The following is a 21,688-nucleotide window of genomic DNA, read 5'->3' on the forward strand; positions in this document are numbered from 1 at the left end:
AGATAAAATAGGGGAAAAGATACCTGAACACATATTATATAAATGGGACGAAAAATTGGTACAACATAGAACTTCTCCAGTATTACATCATCTCCTCAATATTTGGAAGAAGATTCATGTAGAAAGAAATAAAACAAATTATCAATTACCAAAACTAATATTGACGCAAAATAAGCTACTCCCTTTTACAATAGATAACCTTTCCTTTAGAGAATGGGAAAAAAAAGGGATTAAAAGAATAGAAAATTGTTTTTCAGGAAGTAGATTCTTATCCTTTGAACAAATGAGAGATAAGTACAATATAACTGGAGATACAGCGCTGGCATATTACCAACTGAGATCCTACTTGAAAGATAAATTAGGAAGCAATTTGAGTTTACCAGAGGGAAGTAACCTTGAATATGTGATTACAGATACAATATTAATCAAAAGATTTATAACAAATATGTATATTAAACTGCAAGAAAAGGAGAATGAGGAAACAAATGGTAAAACTAAACAAAAATGGGAACAAGATTTAAATATAAAGATAAAAAAGGACACATGGGAGAAATTATGTTCTGGAACGATGAGAAATACAATAAATACGAGGCTACGTATGATACAATATAATTGGTTACACAGACTATACATTACACCGCAAAAGTTAAATAAATGGGACCCAACAGTATCTGATAGATTTTTTCGATGTAAAAAAGAAATGGGAACAACAATTCATGCAATCTGGACATGTGAGAGAGTAGAAAAATTTTGGGATGATCTCAATCAGATATTAAATAAAATAACAGAAAACAATATACCAAAGAATCCAGAGATCTTTCTCCTAAGTAACATAAAAAACAAAGAATTTGGAATTGATTTGGAGGATGCACAAAAAAGATTTGTTAAGATAGCCCTAGCCGTAGCAAAAAAATGTATTATGTCAACCTGGAAATTGGAAGATAATTTGAAAATACAACAATGGTATATAGAAATGAATAAATGTATTCCATTAGAAAAAATAACATATAGTTTAAGAAATAATATTGAAATATTCGAACAAATATGGGAGCCTTACATTAAATACAATAGCGAAAACCTACCGGGGACAAACATTACCTAAGTTGATGGAAGGAGAAGGAAAGAAAAGAATGGACTCAGTAGAATTTCTGGTGTATTTTTGTTGAATGACAACATTGTCTGACTGGTTTAATGCAACCTAGATTGTATACCTAAAATGGATGAGAGGGGGGGTGGGGGGGTGGCTTGGGAGGAGGGAGGGGGGGGGGGAGAAAAAGTCACTGTATATGTGTGAAAAAGAAAAAGTGTATATCATGGCTAATGTGATTTATGGTGTGAAAAATAAAAAATTAAATAAATAAAAAGAGGCAGAGCGAAGTGTACTGTATATGCTGTCATATAAGATGACCCCTGGAATTTCCACCTATAATGTTTAGCTGGAGCGATACCCGATGTATAAGACGATCCTCCCACATCTGGCACTTACCACCTCACACTTTGACCTGTGAATGTTTTTAAATGGCAAATCACAATATTTTAATAAATTATCATTTAAAGGTTTAAATTTTATTTGGATATTTTGAAATAAACCACTGTCTGTAGAGAGCAGAAAGCAGTCAGATTAGGCAGATGGACCCTGCAGAGGAGTGCTGAAATTTAGCAAATAACTAATGGAGCATGCGCGAGATTGTATGTCGGAGCCAGCGGGAAGATGGCAGTGGTGTTGAGACTTGGTCGTCGGGGGAAGAATTTTAGACCCTTTGTATTGGACAACCTAACTTTAAAGTGAAATAGTTAGGTTTCAGCTTGTCCTATACCATGGTATATACTGTGATCCCTTCACCACACCCCTACTTGTCCAATATTCAATCTGTTCAGTCAGCAATACCTTTCAACTGTTTACCATCCAAGGTGAAACCTCTCCCTTCCTGCCCCAACCCCATGACCAACGTGGTCCGCCGCCACACCATTGTTCCCATCGCATGCCCTCCCTGATATTACGAGCTCTGCCACTGACCTGGTGAAACCCAAGGTAATCCTGCACGGTGGGAGATGCGTAGAAGATGTCACCTTCTGCTGTCACGACCAGGACAAATCCATTCAGAGCCTGGAAGCAGAAAAGACATTGAACGTTTAAACTAACAATTCTCCCATGAAGTTCCAGCCAAGCCCAATGCAAGCTTAAGGAATAGCACCTGCCCAGCGTCAGCTAAAAGTGAGCACTCCAGTCTTCGAAGCAGGAATTAAACGAGATTGTTTTCCTATTTTTGCATTTCAAGTCAAGTTCATTGTCATCCAATTGTGCAAGTACAACCTGATGAAACAGCGTTCTCTGGTCTTTGATGTAAAACACGCAGACACACAACCAGACATAACACACATACAGACAAACAATGTATATGCAGGCCAAGTATTCCATCTATACAAATATACAGTCTCATGAGAGTCTTGATGTTCAGTGAGAGCAGTTCCTTTGGTCGTTCACATTCTTGCATTGGGGCTGCCTCTGATCCTCCTCAATCTCTTCCCCGACGGCAGCAGCTGAAAGATGCTGTGTGCCGAGTGCATGTATGCGGTGTGTGTGTGCCCCTCTGCCTGCCCTCCCAGCCACCCTGCCAGCTGATGTATCCAAATGGAAACCTGAAAAGAAAAAACCCTTATAAAGAACACCCTGGACTTCATTTACCTGGAGTATCAGATCCCCTTCTGACAGCAGGGGGATGTCCAGGTTTCGAAATTGCCTGTCCACTTCATTGATGCCTGACTGCTCTGTGGGCAATCTCTCCTTTCGTTGCCCCAAAGTAGCTGTGAGACAAACACAACATTTGAAAGCCAACTATAAAAGCCAGTTTTCTTCAGATGCAGGAGAAAGGATTTTAAATTTATTTAGACATACGGTATGGTAACAGGCCCCTTTCAACCCACGAGCCCATGCCCCCCAATTGCACAAAATTTGCCTACAACCTCTGGTACGTTTTGAACAGTGGGAGGAAACTCGAATGCTAAGGAAAACCCATGCAGATGCTGGGAGAAATGCAAACTCCTTACAGACAGCACGGGATTCGAACCCAGGTCACTAGCGCGGTAACAGTGCTGTGCTAACCGTGCTGGGCCCCCCCCAAAAAAAAACTTGTTTATTACTGGTCTGAATCCAAGTGCTACTTACAAAGTGGGGGGGGGTCACGCAAGATGGTACGTTTTGGGGGGGTTCGCACCTGAGCAATTTAAACAGATTAGAGGCCCTTGCACTGCTTTAGGGATGTAAGAGTTGACTTGGATGGGGAAGAGTATCAGACTCCTTTGCAATGCCCCCACAACCAGATATCTTTCACTTAGGTCAGATGCAAAGAATAGTGAACATGTATTTCTTCCAGATGTCCCATTCTCCCCTCACATCCCAAAGGTGTGCTGGTTGGAAGATTCATTGGTAGAGTTGTGGGTGCCTGGAATGCATTAAATTATCTCTAATCAAGAGGTGAAGGGCAGAATCTGGGGTGGGGGTTGATGGGAATGTGGGGAGAATGGGACTAATTTTGGGTCAATATAAATGGGTAGAACAATACATCACAGTACAGGCCCTTCAGCCCACGATGTTGCACCAACCTATATAAACCTACTCCACAACAATCTGAACCTTTCCCACATCACACCCATAATGCTCCTTACATCAATGTGCCTAGGTATTTCAAGTGTCCCTATTGTACCAGCCTCCACCACCACCCCGGCAATGAATTCCACTGTGTTTAAAAAAAAAACTTACCACTGATGTCTCCCCTAAACTTTTCTCCACTCGCCTTCAAGAGATACCCTTCGGTATTTGCTACTGTCACCCCAGGGAAAAGGCACTGGCTGTCTACCCTATCTCAGCCTCTCATAATCTCATCCTTCTTCGCTCCAAAGAGAAAAACCCTGAGGGCCATCAATACCTTTTTCCCTCCCTTTGAGAGTAGCAAACACCAGAGCATATCTATACAAAGTGAAGGGAGGGAGGTTTAGGGGAGACGTCAGGGGCAAGTTTTTTCTTCATACAGAGTTGTGGGTGCCTGGAATGCATTGCCAGGGTGGTGGTGGACGCTGGTACAAAAGGAGCATTTAGAAGACTAGACAGGCACATGAATGAAAGGAAAATAGAGGGTTATGAGGGAGAAAGGATTTCTGTTTTTCTCGCAGGTATTTATAGGTCCGCACAACATCATGCGTCATAGGGCTTGTACTGTGCTGTAAAGTCACACTAAGGGATAGAACAAGAAACAAGAAACCCACATGATGGCTATCAACACCACACTGAAACAAGTTCCAACATTTGAGAGATGCAGCCACCAGTGTCACGGTGGGCCTTCCTAACATGCATTTTCCACGCAGGAATGAGCAGTTAAATTCTAGGGTGAACACCGATAGCGGAAGCTTTGTAATTTTACCTTGGGCAGTAGGAGTACATCATCTGTAGAATAAACCAAATGGTTACCGTAATTTTATGGAGTGAAACACGAAAGTCTGCAGACGCTGTGATCGCAGTAAAAACACACCAAAAGGGTAGAGGAACTCGACTGGTTTTTCATCGTCCATAGGAGACAAAGATATATTGCCGACATTTCGGGCCTGAGCCCTTCTTCAAGGAATAAGCAGAATAAGGGCTCAGGCCCGAAACATCAGCAATATAATGTGTCTCCTATTGACACGGAAAGACTGACTGAGTTCCTCCAGCCTTTCGGTGTGTTTTAACAATAATTTTGCAAACATTTATTTGGTGATCATCTCTGTAGCATGAATCAATACTATCACAACATTTAAAGCCAGTCGCAAACAAAAAAAACTAATTACTCTCCTCTAATAAAGTTGTGGCGTGCAATCTAACTCCAGGGATCAAATTAGACTATTTATAGAGACTCCTGAGCATCAGCAACACAATGGTAATACACGTCAATGCAAAGTGGGTGTGCCCACAACAGGCCTGGGGCCCATGGTCTGCTCATGTCCATTCATGCCAGCCTCAGCTCACAAAGATCAAGAAGGAAGTAGGGAACCTGTTCCATTCTGTGCAGCCAGCTGGAATTCACAAAGCTCCCCCAAAGGAAAACAATCTATTACGACAATTGGACGAGGCATTGCACCAAGGAACTTTATGCATCAAGGTATGCCGCAAACTTCGGTGCTCCTTTACCTGCTTTCCAGCAAGCTTTTCTGCCACTGATTAGTCAAGGCCACAAGAACTGGACATGCAAACATGACTGCGTTTATAATCGCCCTTGCCTTTCGTTACGCACCTCTCTGAATCAGAACATATTGTCATGAAAGTTGTTGTTTTGGGGCATAAAGTCACCTTACAAAATAAATAAAAACAGTGCACGAAAAGTCAAAGTGAGGCCGTGTCTGTGGTTCATTGATCATTCAGAAATCTGATGGCGTAGGGGTTGAAGCTGTCACTGTGCCTCTGAGTGCTCATCTTCAGACTCCTGTATCTTCTTCCTGATGGTAGCAGAGTGAAGAGGGCATGGCCTGGGTAGTGGGGGGTTCTTGAGAATCAAGGCTGTTTTTTTTAAGAAACCGCCTCATGTCAATGTCCTCGATGGAGTGAAGTCTGGTGCCTGGGATGTCGCAGGCTGAGTTAACAACCTTGCCCTAAGCATTGGTACCTCCGTACCAGACAGTGTTGCAACCAGACAGAATGCTCTCCATGGTACATCTGTAAAAGTTTACAAGAGTCTTCGGTGACATAACAAATGTACAAACGTTGTCAATGTGGGAAAAACTATTTTCACACTGGGCACAGGTTATAAATTTTCATTGTTGTCCAGGTGATGTCCGATTAGCCCAGTGATGTAGCAATTCCTCCAATTTTCTTATCGGTTGCGATGGCTCCTCATGTACAAGGACAGAGAAGTATTAACGCAATAGAGGTGATCCTATTGAAGGAGTGATGAGTCAGCATACAGGAGGTGATTAAAAACTTAGCTGAATGGTGCACCAACAATCTAACACTCAATGTCACCAAAACCAAGGAGCTGATTGTTGACTTCAGGAAGGGTAAACCAGAGATGAATGATCCAGTGATCATTGGGGATCAGAGGTGGGGAGGGTGAGCAAATTTAAGTTCTTGGGAGTCACTATCTCGGAGGATCTTTCCTGAAGTCAATGCACCAATGGCATCAAGAAGAAAACACATCAGCGTCTCTACTTCCTCAGGAGTTTGCAGAGGTTTGGTATGGCACCAGAAACCCTGGCAAATTTCTACAGGTGTGGTGGAAAGTGTGCTGATTGGCTGCATCATAGTCGAGTATGGGGACACCAATACCCCTGAGCGTAAAGCTCTGTAAAAGGTAGAAATGTAAACAAACTGATTGTGCAATACAGAGACCATTGGCAAAGCAGTTAGCACAACACCTTTACAATGATCTGGACCAGGGTTCAAATCCCGCACAGTCAGGAGTTCATATGTTTTTTTTTAAAAAAAACTCCCCATGTCTGCGTGGGTTTTCTCTGGGGGCTCCAATTTCCTCCCACCATTCTAAACGTGCTGGGGGGTATAGGTCAATTGGGTGTAAATTGGGCAGTACGGGCTCGTGAGTCAAAATAGCCTGTTACTGTACTGTCTTTCTTTCTTTGGCTTGGCTTCGCAGACAAAGATTTATGGAGGGGTATGTCCACGTCTGCTGCAGGCTCGTTGGTGACTGACAAGTCCGATGCGGGACAGGCAGGCACGGTTGCAGCGGTTGCAAGGGAAAATTGGTTGGTTGGGGTTGGGTGTTGGGTTTTTCCTCCTTTGTCTTTTGTCAGTGAGGTGGGCTCTGCGGTCTTCTTCAAAGGAGGTTGCTGCCCGCCGAACTGTGAGGTGCCAAGATGTACGGTTGGAGGCGAGATCAGCCCACTGGCGGTGGTCAATGTGGCAGGCACCAAGAGATTTCTTTAAGCAGTCCTTGTACCTCTTCTTTGGTGCACCTCTGTCTCGGTGGCCAGTGGAGAGCTCGCCATAGAATACGATCTTGAGAAGGCGATGGTCCTCCATTCTGGAGACGTGACCCACCCAGCGCAGTTGGGTCTTCAGCAGCATGGATTCGATGCTTGCGGACTCTGCCAGCTCGAGTACTTCGATGTTGGTGATGAAGTCATTCCAATGAATGTTGAGGATGGAGCGGAGACAGCGCTGATGGAAGCGTTCTAGGAGCCGTAGGTGATGCCAGTAGAGGACCCATGATTCGGAGCCGAACAGGAGCGTGGGTATGACAATGGCTCTGTACACGCTGATCTTTGTGTGTTTCTTCCGAGAAAAAACGAGCCTCCGTCTCGCATACTGTACTGTTTGTCTACATTTAACCATATAACAGTTTACGACGTGGAAACAGGCCATGTCGGCCCTTCGAGTCCGCACCAGTTCACGAGAACAACTCCACTAGCTCAACCCTCCCACTCTCTGCCCATAACCCTCCAACCCCCTCACCTCCATGTACTCATCCAACCTTCTCTTAAATGACAGAAAGGACCCTGCCGCAACCATGTCATTTGGAAGATCATTCCATTCTGCCACCACTCGCTGAGTGAAAAAGCATCCTCTAATATTTCTCCTAAAGTTTTGCCCCCTTACCCTTAACTCATACCCTCTTGTTCCCACCTCCCCTGCCCTCAGGGGAAAGAGTCTGTTTATGTCTAGTCTATCTATTACTTTCATAATTTTAAATACCTCTATCAAGTCCCCTCTCATTCATCTACGTTGCAATGAATAAAGTCCTAGTCTCCTTAATCTCTCCCTGTAATCCAGATGCTGTAAGCCAGGCAACATTCTTGAAAACCTTCTCTGCACTCTTTCCACCTTATCTATATCCTTCCTTATTAACCTTCCATGAAGAACCTTATCAAAAGCTTTACTAAAATCCAAATAGATCACATCAACCGCTCTACATTCATCCACAAGCAAGAGTCCTTAAATGAATCCCTGATTGAGTTTGTTGTTGAGTCTGATGGTGGAGGGGGAGCAGCTGTTCCTGAACCTGGAGGTATGAGTCTTGTGGCACCTAGACCTCTTTCCTGATGGCAGCAGCGAGAACAGAGCATGTGCTGGGCGGTGTGGATCCTCGATGATTGCTGCTGCTCTCCGACGGCAGCGTTCCCTATAGATGCTCTTGATTGCGGGGAGGGTTTTGACTGCGATGTCCTGGGCTGTGTCCACTACCTTTTCCAGGGCTTTATGCTCAGGGGTATTGGTGTCCTGTACCAATACCGTGATGCAGCCGGTCAGCACTATTTTCACCACACTTCTGAGGAAATTTGCTTGAGTTTCCAATGTCATACCAAACCTCCGAAAAATCTTACCAACTCTGGAGCCTGATCAGTGAAGAGGGCAATAATGGTGATATTATGGAGAGAAAAGGATCGGATGGAAACAAAGGGGAAGCTGTGATGTTTTACCAGATTGCGCTTTGCTGAAAACTCCAGCATCTGCAGTTACTCGAGTCTGCAGAATTACGCTCGACTATAATGCTATCTATAGTAGGAGACCTCATTGGAGCTCTCCATCATGGAGCTACAATTGGTCACACGTGATCAGGAAACCGTGCCTTGTGGAATCTGTACGAGCTGTTCAGAATCATTGTCGTGAAAATATCACAAAGTTTGTTGTTTCGTGCATTACAAGCACAAAAATTGCTATAAATTACATTTCTGTAAATACACTATTTAAAAATAAATAAATAAATTTCTGCCAAAGAAGAGGAGAAAAAAGGTGAGGTAGTGTCTGTTGTTCATTGTCCATTCAGGAATTTGATGGCAGAGGGGAAGAAGCCATTTTTGTGCCGCTGAGTGTTCAGGATCCTGCACCTCCTTCCTAATCGTAGCAGTGAGAAGAGGGCATGATCTAGATGGTGGGGGCCCTTGAAGATAAGAGGGTGCTTTCTTGAGACATTGCCTCTTGTAGATGTCCTCAACGGAGTGAAGTCTGGAGCCTGTGATGCCGCAGGCTGAGTTAACAACCTTCTGTAGCCTTTTCCTATCCTGTGAATTGGCACCTCCGCACCAGGCCACGATGCAACCAGTCAGAATGCTCTCCATGGTACACCTGTGGAAATTTGCAAGTCTCTGGTGAGGTACCAAATCTCCTCAAATGCTTAAGGAAATATAGCTGCTGGCGAGCCTTCCTTATGACTGCATTGACATGATGTTTTGACCCTGGGGAAGCAGCGATGGGGAGGTGGAATAACAGGCCAAATGTGAAAGTGCAGCATAAAATGCAGAGAGAGCTAGATCTTAAATGGGAAAAGTGTGTTGGATTGTGGTGGGGGGGGAGGGGGGGGAGAGAACTGGGAAGCGGAACTAAATGAGCAGCACTTTCAAAGAGGCACAATGTACTGAGTGGCCTTCTTTTTATTACAATTATGCGAACGTAAATCACTCCCACTTAAACAAATGCATGCAGAATGGTCAAGAAAAAATGCACTCTGGGCACTCAAAAGTTCTTTGGTTTCTTCAGAGCAACTGTGCCACCTCCAGATGCTTCCCTCTCACCCCACCACATGAAGGAAAGAACATTTATTCACTGGCTCCACAATTGAATGAGTCAATTGCAAGAGAATGGGGAAACCCTGAAGCTGACACCCACTCTCCAGTGTAACATTGAAAGGCACTGTACAAGATGACTGCTCGCTCACAACCTTCAGTTCCTTCCGCTTTCCAAATGCATTGAATAGCGTGATAAACGAGTGTGCAGTTAGATGAGGTTTTCCTCTGGGTTCGGCAATCACAGCCACTTGGTATCAACTTGACTCGAATTTGGATCGTTAGGTTCTTGTGGTTATCTGGGACGCAGCCCATGACTCACCAGAAAAGAAAAGTTCACTTTTGCCGCTGAGATGGAGTAAAGCTTCGAAGCACAAGCTTTGGAAACTTCTAGATTGCGTGTCAACTTCTGAGTCACTGCTGCGGCAAAGACTCCTGAAATGTTGCTTCTTTAACAAAAACGTATTGTAGTGTAGCAATATGAAAAGAGGGCTGCTTACAAGGAAATAAGTGGGTGAATAAGATCGATCATCCACTCACCTCCAGCAGTCAAAGTGCGGGCATGGGGATCTGCTTCGATTGTGGGAGTTTACACAGTGGAAGTATTCCTCACCCTTACAGAGTTCTCCCTGGCCACCTCCCAGCAGGAGCCCCAGGCTGTCACCCAGGGGGATCACCATGACCACCAGGCTCAAAGGGCATTGGGTTCTGTTCTTCACCGGCCTATCCAAACCCCTTTGATCCCCTGAAAGCAATCTTCCAATCCCCTGCTTATTTAGTAGCAACATTCTCCTGTTTCTGGAAGAATGTCACTTGTCTTGTGTGTCTTTTGAGAGTTGGCTGCACTGATCACACCTGTTGGTCTACATGCTGGGAACTGCAAAAACTACCATCACATCAGTACGAAACACTTGCTTGAAACATGACAGTATCAGCATCCTTAGTGCTGGGAAACCTGAAAGCACTCTTCTCTAAAGCTCAATTCAAGATTTTGTTCTTTAAATGGCCCTCAGTACCTTTCTCTAAAAACTAACAGACATGAAAATTTGCAGTCATGAGGAATCCAGAGTTTTAGGAGAAAGTGTTCAAGATTCCCTCCATGGTTGTGCGATGTTTCCCTCTCAAAATCCTCCCACTGATTTTACAATCATGTCTCCTTTTTGTTTCTGAAAAGGGTGACACAATTAGCGCGACACTGAAACAGCACCAATCAGGATCAGGGTTCGACTTCCACGCTGATTGTAAGGAGTTTTTACATTCTCCTCTTGGGTTTTCCCCGTGGGCTCCAGTTTCCTCCTACCATTCAAAACATTCTATGGGTTGTAGATTAATGGGGTGTAATTGGGTGGCACAGGCTCATGGGCCAGAAGTGCCTGTTACCGTGCTATATGTCTAAAAATGTTTTTAAGACGATAATTTTTAATTAAATTCTTCTTATTCCCCCGCCCCCCACCCCCAATCAGAGAAAACAGTTCCTCTACACCTGATCCATCGACTTGCTCAATCATTTCAGGTGGCCTGTTTAGGTGACCTCTCAACCTTCAAAACTCCACATCTACACTACCTAAATTTTCCTACTCGTGCTTCACAATCTGTAGGGACCAGTGTCAATCCGGTCAGTACATAGACAGCAACTGGACAAAGTGAATATTACACCAAGACTGCAGCATGCAGGTAAGGAATCTCAAAGCACGACTGATGAGGAATGCAAATCCAGAATGATGGAGCACTTGTTATTTTCAAGCTCAGTATCATCTGACTGCACAGAAACAATCCAACAAAAGAGTGTTTCACTGGACCGTGGTGCACACACAATCCATATTTTGGGATGATTTACTCAGTTACAGGATACTCTTCCTCAAGTGAGCAATTGCAGATCAACATGAACAAGCTCATTGAACTTCAAAAAAAGTTTCTTTCCCAAATAATTGAGTCAGAAATCAAACTAAAACAATCCTTACTGTGTCTGTGACATCCTCCTTCCCTGCACAAGCCCAAGTCAAGTTTATTGTCATCTGATTGCTCAAGTACAACTCGACAAAACAACATTCTCCAGTCTTCAGTGCAAAACACAGACACACAACCAGATATCAGGCACATACCGTCAAACAATACACATGCTGGACAAGTATTTCAGCTATTCAAATAAATATTGCTTCATGAATATGAGAGTCTCGGAGGGTCAGTATGAGCAGTTCCTTTGGTCATTCACATTCTCACTGCCCGTGGGAAGAAGTTGTTTCTCAGCCTGGTGGTGCTGGCTCTGATCCTCCTGGATCTCTTCCCCAATTGGAGCAGCTGAAAGATGCTGTGTGCGGGGTGGAAGGAGTCTTCGATGATTTTGTATGCCCTCATCAGACAACAACCCCCATAGATCACATGAATTGGTGGGGGGGGGGGGGGGGGGTGTGGTGGCAGTGAAGAGAAAGGGACAATTGTGCCCTGCTGGTTCTCTGGAGTGAGATCAATGCTGCTGTGATTATGTCAGCTGGAGCTTTCTGGGAATTGGAGAGAATTATGTCCAATACATTGCAGTTAATGTGTCCATTTCATCCCCATTAACTGGAACAGACTTTGAACCATGCCCACAGGAAAACTAGCACTCAGCTAAAACACTGTGTGTGTGTGTGTGTGTGTGTGTGTGTGTGTGTGTGTGTGTGTGTGTGTGTGTGTGTGTGTGTGTGTTGAAGGCGGCAGTTCTGAGGTTTTATTACATGCAGGAATTCTTGCGTTTAAAAAAAAAAATAAAAGTCTACAAATATAGAATTACAAGAACTGTGGATGCTGGATCGGCAACCAAACACTGAGATGTTGGAAAAACTCAGCAGGTCAGACAGCATCCATGGGAAGAAATGGTCAGTCAACATTATGGGTCAGGATCCTTAATCGAGACCAAAGAGGGAAAGGGAAGAGAGCAAACATAAAAAGGGGAGGTGGGGGAGGGAAGGGGGTGTGGCTGGGGAGCCAAAAGCCCAACACGATGAACCATGAATTTTCCAATTTCAGGTAACCCCCAGCACGATCCAGTTCCGCAGTTTCCATCTCTCCTTCATCTGCTCCCATTCTCACTTTTCCCTCAAACACTACTCTCTATCTGTCCCTTCACCTCTCCCATCTTCTTTTGTCCAGCATCCTGTCACCTCTTGGCTCCTCCCTCACCCTTTTATGTTTGCTGTCTCCCATTCCCAGTTTGGTTTCAAAAAGGAGTCATGACCCAAAACACTGATTGATCGTTTCTCTCCATGGACGCTGCCTGACCACTGAGTCCCTCCAGCTTCATGAATATTAAGGCAGGAAGCAAAAACGCAAGAAAGCTCACAGTGCCAGTTTATAAAGATAGAAATTAGAAGCAGGAGTAGACCATTCAATCTCTCAAACCTGCTTTGCATTTAAATGAGACCATGGAAGATCAGTGTGCAATTTCAAATCCATCAACTCATGGTGACATTTCACCTCCTTTCTTATCAAGATTCTTTCTCCCTCGGTCTTAAAAACATTCAAAGACATTGATTCCACTTTGCTTTGAGGAAGAAACTTCCAATTTCTGCATCTTAAATAGGTGACCTCTTTTTAAACACACATGCTGGAGAAATTCAACAGGTCAAAGAGTGTCCTTTAGATAACAAAAGATACATAACAGACGTTTTGGGCTTGAGTCCTTCATCAAGGTACGAGAAATGTTACATAAAGGACACTGTTTGACCTGCTGAGTTTCTCCAGCACTTTTGTGTTTTTACTTCAAACAGAGAGTCTACAGAATTTTGTGATTTTCTTCTTGTTTTTAAACAGGGAGCCCAGTTTGAGATTCTCCCACAAAAGGAAATATCAACTCCAGAGTCACTCTGCCAAGTCCTCTCTTCCTTCTCTGAACTCCAGTGGATATCCTGTCCACCCTTTCCTCGCAGAACCAACCACACCCCCACCTCCCATTCCAGGCATAAATCTCACAAGCTTTCTCTGAACTACTTCTAATGAATTTATATCCTTTTGTAAATAGGGTGACCAATACTGTAGGCAGATGAATTTGCACCAAAGTTCTGAAGTGACTGAAATACAATCTCCCCACTCTTGTATTCAATTCCCCTAGCTTTCCAAATGACGATGTACCACACAGTGGCTTTCTGTAAACTATGAACTAAGCCACCAAGAGAACTCGCATTTCAGAGCTCTGCAATCTCTCTCACCATTTGAATAATGTAGATACAAAATGCACAATTTCACATTTCCCCACATTATGTTCTGTTCTCCAAATCTTTCCTCCCTCATCACCAGGTTCCACACATTTGTAATCCGCCTGCCTGCCACCCCCCCCCCCGCCCCGCAGGCTGCACCACTGATTCCTGTGGCACACTACTCACAGTAGGTTGCCAAGTAGAAAAAGACCCATTTCTGCCTATTCTGTTTCCTACATGCCATACAATCTTCAATCCATAGCAATACACGACCTCCTACACACAGAGATTTTCTTTTTGATGTGACATTTTATCACATGCCTTTCAGGAAATCCAAGTGCAGTCCATCCACCTTCTATCCGCAGCACGTTGATTAGTCAAATAACTCAAATTAGTCAAACACAATTTCACCCTCACAAAATAATGTTGACTTTGCCAAATTTTTTTTAATATAAAAAGTATCCTGCCGTAAGAGTTTTTCGAGGAGGCTACTAAGAAGGTTGACGAGAGGAAGACTGTGAATGTTGTTTATGTGGATTTTACAAGGCATTGGTGAGGCCAAATTTAGAGTACCGTGTGCAGTTCTGGTCACCAATTTAGAAGAAGGATATTAACAAGATAGAGAGAGTGCAGAGAAGATTTACAAAAATGTTGCCTGGGTTTCAGCATTTGGAATACAAGGAAAGATTGAACAAATTATGTCTTTATTCCTTGGAACGTAGAAGGCTGAGAGGGGATTTGATAGAGGTGTTTAAGGTAATGAAAGGGATAGATAGAGTTGATGTGGAAAGGCTTTTCCCATTGAAAGTAGGAGAGATGGATACAAGAGGTCATGGGTTGAGAGTTGACAGGCAAAGGTTTAGTAGTAACATGAGGGGGAACTTCTTTACTCAGAGAGTGGTTACTGTGTGGAATAGGCTTCTGGGAAAGGTGGTGGAAGCAGGGTCAATTTTGTCATTTAAAAAAGAGTTGGATAAGTATATGGATGGGAGGGGGATGGAGGGAGAAGTTAGTTAGGAAGGTTCAATCATTAGGTATTAATGTGAAGTAGTGAAATGGATTCAACAATGGTTGGATGGGAGATGCCAGAGAGTAGTAGTGGAAAATTGTTTGTCAAAGTGGAGGCCGGTGACTAGTGGAGTGCCTCAGGGATCGGTACTGGCCCCATTATTGTTTGTCATATATATTAATGATCTGAATGATAGGATGGTAAATTGAATTAATAAATATGCAGATGATATGAAGATTGGTGATGTTGTGGGCAGTGAGGAAGGTTTTCAAAGCTTGCAGTGGGATATAGGCTAATTAGAAGAGTGGGCTGAAAGATGGCAGATGGAGATTAATAATAAGTGTGAGGTGCTACATCTTGGTAGGACTAATCAAAACAGGTCATACACATTAAATGGCAGACAATTGAGGAGGGCAGTCGAACAAAGGGGTTTAGGAATTCCGGTATATAAATCCCTGAAAGTTGATAGGGTGGTGAAGAAAGCATTTGGTATGTTGGCCTATTGAGTACAAGATTGGGATGTCATGTTGAAGTTGTATACAGCATTGGTGGGGCAAATTTGGAATATTATGTGCAGTTCTGATCATCAAATTATAGGAAGGATATAAACAGTACATTGCAGAGAAGATTTATCAGAATGTTGCCTGGGTTTCAGGGTTGGAGTTACAGAGAAAGGTTAAACAGGCTAGGACTTTATTCCTTGGAGTGTAGAAGATTGAAGGATGTTTTGAAAGAAGTATTTAAAATTATGAGGGGGACAGATAGAGTCAATGTAGACAAGCTTTTTTCCATTGAGAGTGGGGGAAGATTCAAACAAGAGAACATGGATTGAGATTGAAGGGGGAAAAGTTTAGGGGAAACATGAGTGGGGGGGGGGATTTCTTCACTCAGAGGGAGGTGGGAGTGTGGAATGAGCTTCTGGCCAAAGTGGTAGATGCGGGCTCAATTTTAATATTGAGGGAAAAGCTGGATAGTTATATGGACAAGAGAGGTATAGAAGGCTATGGGCTGGGGGTGCAGGTCAATGGGACTATAGGAGGGAGACGGTGTTCAGCATGGACAAGAAGGGCCAAACTGGCTTGTTTCTGTGCTGTAATTGTTATATGGTTAATAATAGCTTTCTACATTTTTCCTGTGACAGATGCACTGTGGAAAGCACACTGACTAGTTGAGTCACAGAATTCGACTGCCCAAGAACTCAGAAGGCTGCAGAGGTATTAAGTGTAGTTGGAACAATCACAGTCGCTGGTCTCCTGTCCATTGCAGACATCCATGTGAGGTATTGCCTCGAGAAGGCAGCCAACAATAATAAAGGACCCCCCAATCATCCTGGTCACCACCTCTTCTCACTGGCAGACGGTGCAGATGCCTGAAAACCAGCACCTCAAGGTTCAAGAATGGTTTCTTTCCAATACCGAACAGACTCTTGAATCTCCCCTTGTTACACTAATGCTGTTGCCATAGAGTCAGACTGCAGGCCCTTCAGCTCACCATGTTCATGATAAGCACCATGCCCACCCACACTCCTCCCATTTACAAAAGTCTTAAAATCTGGACTCCTCGGGCATTGAGTCAGTCCGGATTCTCTGGCTGTACTTTTAAAATTCAAATTTAAGGAGAATAAAGAGATGAAATAGTTGATTAACAAAACTTTTGTTTTCCATACAAAGTAAAAAAAAAAACTATTTATTCGTTCATTTCTGTGTCTTCTGTGACTCTGTGGTGCTTATGCACGCACGCACACAAAAGCCCACTAAATTTTATAAGTTTAAGAAGTTCAGACTCTCAGGGTGGTCTGAATTTCTGGCATCCGGATTTTTGGACTTTTACTGGACTAGCACTTGGTCCGTAGCCTTCTCCACCTCGAAAATTCAAGTGCTCAATCAGATACCCGTTGAATGTTGAGAGAGTCTCTGCCTCCACCACCCTCTCTCAGGAACTGGAATCCAACCACCCTCTGGGGGAAAAAAATACTCTCAGATCCCATCTGAACTTCTCACTGTCAGCCTATGCCCTCTGACAATGGTGAGTCATTAAGTTCAAGGACAGGTAATGAACACTGGCATTACCAACATCGCAATGGCTGGAAGGAATTTCTGGTCCTCCTCACTCATCCTGCATCGGTCTTTGGGCAGTTAATTGTCTTTATCACAGGGGTGCCAAGTCACCAATGGATCAGCTTTACCCTTTGCCAATATGATTATTCTTGAGAGAATAAGTAAACAAACGACTTGGCACCAGCAATGAACCCCAGCTGGTAACATTCAAATGACATCCCCAATGCACGAGCAATCAAAGAGAGAGCAAAATGACTGATCACAGTTATGTCACAGACCAGGGATGGGCAAAGGATTCTCTGACAGTAGGATCAAAACAAATCCCAGCAGCACCTGCCATAAAAGACAATGTTTATTCCGAGTGATGTAGCACTGAGAGATGAGGGGCTTGTGCTGGAAACAGAAACTGAGGGACAAGTCGTTACTAAATGGCAGGACAGGCACAAGGAGTTGATTGGCCGCCTCCTGCTCTCATTTCTTATGTTCTTGTGTTTTGTGGGTAAAATTATTTCTTGATTCTTGATTGCAGAGAGTTATTTATTCCAGTGATTTTGGGAACGCAGTAGATGTGTACACTTTATAGGCCATTTCAGGCAAACCCTCTGCCTTGAGGGCAGCGACAAGAGCAGATTGAAAACTAAGAACTCACCTTTCAACCCTAAAAGGCTGCTCCAGAATCCCATTCACATCCAGAGACAACTCGAACGCCCTCCAGATCCAAGGTAACAGGTGCCTAGTGCCACCCATCCTAAGTTCCAGCTGCATGGTGGATTATGGGTAGAGAAGACCGCCATTGGTATGCCACGTCTTGAGCCACAGAGAGCGGCCCCGAAGACTGAAGTGCACCGGCAGGCCCCCCTTCCCAAAGGGGCGGGGGGGGCTGTCAGGTCGCGGGGGGTTGTCAGGTCGCGGGGCGGGGGGGGCTGTCAGGTCGCGGGACGGGGGGGGCTGTCAGGTCGCGGGACGGGGGGGGCTGTCAGGTCGCGGGGCGGGGGGGCTGTCAGGTCGCGGGGCGGGGGGGCTGTCAGGTCGCAGGGCGGGGGGGCTGTCAGGTCGCGGGGCGGGGGGGGCTGTCAGGTCGCGTGGCGGGGGGGCTGTCAGGTCGCGGGGAGTTGGGTCGCAGGCTGATGGAGTCCTCAGCACGCCCCTAAGCGCTTATAGGAGCTGCACATTCAGGTGCATCCCACCCCGAGGAGGGTTGACATCGGCACCTCAGAGGCACCCTGGGCACATTCAGGTAAGTAGATATTTAGCCGCAAGGGGTGGTAATCAATGGCTTTACACGGGGGGGTTTGGGCCACCTGAAAGAGCCTAGTGTAACTGGAGTAAAGTGGAGCATGTGACTTCTTCTAGCATTTGCTGCTTGACGGAATCCAAATTTTATTTAAAAATATCTAACCAACAGAGGTTGCAAATACAATAGAGGTCTTTGTAATTCAACACTGGTATATACTGCTGGTCACTGCCAACTCCTTATACCATTGAAAATATGCTGAACAACTTCATGAGATCCTAGCAGACAGGAATACAAAGCAGGATTACAGGTCCCATCAGAAGGTCCTGAAGACCAAGGGTTACATGGCATAGTGGTTTAGCGAGCAAGATCCATGACTGTTAATCCACTGACGCAAGTTCAAATCTCACCATGGCAACAGGAATTTAAACTCCAGTAACCCAGAATTAAAAAGTGAGCACCTGTATTGGCAACCAAAGGGATTATTTTAAAAATACTGGTACTCATCTGGTTCACTGATATGCTTCAGAGAAGCAACGCTAGACCACGTGTGCAACGCTAGACCACGTGTGCAACGCTAGACCACGTGTGCAACGCTAGACCACGTGTGCAACGCTAGACCACGTGTGCAACGCTAGACCACGTGTGCAACGCTAGACCACGTGTGCAACGCTAGACCACGTGTGCAACGCTAGACCACGTGTGCAACGCTAGACCACGTGTGCAACGCTAGACCTACGCCAATGATATGGCAAGCTACAGAGGAACAATAAATGCTGGTTTTGCAAAGTGACATCCATATCCACGATCTGGAAGAGGGGACAGAGTACGTGGTGCATCCAAGTTTGCTGATTACACTTAAATTAACTGGAAAAGCAAATTGTGCAGTGGATTATGGAGAGTCTGCAGAGACATAGAGATAGATTAAGTGAGGGGGTCAAGGGTCTGGCAGATGGAGTGCAATGTGAGGTTATCCACTTTGGAAGGAAAAATGGAGGATAAGAGCATGGTGTCTTGCAGAAGGACCTGGGAGGGCTTGTGCATGATTCACAAAAGGCTGGTTTGCAGGTGCAGCAGGCTGTCGAGGTAAATGGAATGTTGGCCTTCATTGCTAGGGGGATTAAATTTAGGAGCAGGGAGGTCCTGCTGCAATTGTACAAGGTCCTGGCGAGGCAGCATCTGGAGAACTGCGAGCAGTTCTGGTCTCCTTACTTGAAGGATGGACTGCCTTTGGAGGGGGTGCAGAGGAGGTTCACCAGGTCGATTCCAGGGTTGAGTGGGTTAGTCTCGGAAGAGAGATAGAGTCATCTGAGGCTGTACTCATTTGAATTTAGAAGAATAAGGGAGGGGATCTGATAGAAACGTATAAAGTTATGACAGGCATAGATAAGATAGAGGTAGGCAAGTTGTTCCCATTGGTGGGGGAGACCAGAACTAGGGGACAGAGCCTCAAGATCCAGGGGAGTAGATTTAGGACTGAGATGAGGAGGAACTGCTTTTCCCGGGGGGGCGGGGGAGGGGGGGGAAGAAATCTATGGAATTCGCTGCCCATTGAAGCAGTGGAGGCAACCTCAGTAAATATATTTAAGACAAGGTTGGATAGATTTTTGAAGCTGTTTACATTTTTTTTTAATTGTGTCTTTGGACAAAGACATTGACTCCAGGATCAGGAAGGCCAGCCAGGCTCTGGGAGGCTGCGTACCAGAGCGCTCAATCAACACAAAGTCCGCATCTCCATAAAGCTGAAAGTCTACCTTCTCTCCTATATGGATGCGAGACCTGGACTCTGTACCAACGTCACATCAAACAAATGGAGAAATTCCATATGCACGTCATCTGTTCCATTCTTGGTATTCGTTGGCAAGATCGTGTCTCCAACCTGGAGATCTTGGGTCGTGCGAGTCCACCAGCATCGAGTCCCTGATCATCAGAGCCCAGATGCAGTGGTTGGACACGTCATCAGAATGGACAACCACCGTATGCCTTGCAGCTGCTCTATAGTGAACTGAAAATTGGAAGGGGACCTCAAGGTCGTCCATGCAAGCGCTATAAAGATGCTGTGAAGGAAACCTTACACTATTGTGGCATCCAGCCAAGAGAACGAGAAGCTGTGGCTGCTGACAGATGCCGCTGGTGAGCCCTGGGCTATGAAGCCTACACCAGTTTTGAAGACAGGCGCTGCCAAAAACTGATAGAAAACTGTGAACGGTGTCACGAAGGAGCAGTCGCAGTTATTACAACAACAGACTTCCAGTGCCCCCATTGTACAAGACTCTGCGCTTCCAGACTAGACTGCAGAGTCACCTTCATGTCCACAGATGAAATGCACAACAATGTCTTCTACAAACCGAAGGACGACCAATGAAATAAATAATATTAGATAGATGTTTTACATTGTAGGGGAATTAAGGGATGTGGGGAAAAGGCAGATAGGTGGAGATGAGTCATGATCTTATTGAATGGCGGAGCAGGCTCAATGGGCTGGATGGCCAACTCGTGCTCCTATTTCTTATCTTCTTATCCAGTGAAGAAACTGGGCTTTAAAATAAAACTGCACATCCTTCGAGAAGGAATACAGCAAAATTTCAAGATTCCATTTCCAATAACTATCTGGGTCTGCCTATTAGAACACGAGTGCCATGATAGAATTATCACTGCCTGCTATTCCCTGCAGCTCAATAGCTCACGGCAAGCCCACTGGAGTTCCCACAAAACTCTCAGTGAGGTACCAGCAAGTCCCCGATACCTTTGCAAGCACAAGCCAGGAGGAAGACATGACCTTCAGGCAAGGATGGGAAAATTAGGGAGTGCCAGATGGGAATGAAAAGGAGAGAAGAAAAAAACTTGTTCTTTCATAATAATCTCCATTTCTATTGTAAAATCAGAGATTGCTTTTAAGCTGCATTTTAATACAAGGAGAGGCAAAGAGGCTTAGGGTGGGAATTCCAATGTTTGGTGCCTCAGAAGCTGAAAATAGGGTCACCAGCAGTGGAGTGATCAAGACCAGGAAGATCGATTGACCAGAGTTTGAGAGTGCATGCTTGATCTGTTTGAGACTAATCACTCAGACTTAAACTGCATCAAAGAGGAGGAGAGGAGCTCACAATTGGAAGTGGAGTTAACTCGTTCTTTACTTTGGTGGGCAAAGCTTGAAGGGGGGAGAAAAATATCAAGAAAAACCCTCTGCTGTCTCAGGGAGTAACAGCACTGCCAAATTAGTAACAGCCAAGAGTAAAACATAAAAGTCTGCAGACACTGTGATTGAAGTAAAAACACAATGCTGGAGAAATTCAGCAGGTCAAATGGTGTCCTTTATCTTCTTTAGCTTGGCTTCGCGGACGAAGATTTATGGAGGGGGTAAAAGTCCACGTCAGCTGCAGGCTCGTTTGTGGCTGACAAGTCCGATGCGGGACAGGCAGGCACGGTTGCAGCGGCTGCAGGGGAAAATTGGTTGGTTGGGGTTGGGTGTTGGGTTTTTCCTCCTTTGCCTTTTGTCAGTGAGGTGGGCTCTGCGGTCTTCTCCAAAGGAGGTTGCTGCCCGCCGAACTGTGAGGCGCCAAGATGCACGGTTTGAGGCGATATCAGCCCACTGGCGGTGGTCAATGTGGCAGGCACCAAGAGGTGCCTCTGTCACGGTGGCCAGTGGAGAGCTCGCCATATAACACGATCTTGGGAAAGCGATGGTCCTCCATTCTGGATACGTGACCCACCCAGCGCAGCTGGATCTTCAGCA

General features: G+C 44.9%; 1 protein-coding gene across 2 annotated transcripts in view; it reads right to left on the reverse strand.

Moving 5' to 3' along the window:
- LOC138747453 (aryl hydrocarbon receptor-like) overlaps positions 1–21,688 on the reverse strand; it is a 91,997-nt gene that overhangs the window by 36,807 nt on the left and 33,502 nt on the right. For both annotated transcript variants that reach the window (XR_011347505.1, XM_069906689.1), the window contains exons 3-4: positions 2,687–2,805; positions 2,018–2,107 (exon numbers count right to left, since the gene is read on the reverse strand). Coding sequence is in view for 1 of the 2 variants with exons in the window: in XM_069906689.1 (XP_069762790.1) it covers positions 2,018–2,107; positions 2,687–2,805 (209 nt within the window). In the remaining variant the exon portion in view is untranslated. The remainder of the gene's footprint in view (positions 1–2,017; positions 2,108–2,686; positions 2,806–21,688) is intronic.

Source organism: Narcine bancroftii, chromosome 12, assembly GCF_036971445.1.
Source record: "Narcine bancroftii isolate sNarBan1 chromosome 12, sNarBan1.hap1, whole genome shotgun sequence".
In the NCBI taxonomy this organism is placed as follows: Eukaryota; Metazoa; Chordata; class Chondrichthyes; order Torpediniformes; family Narcinidae; genus Narcine; species Narcine bancroftii.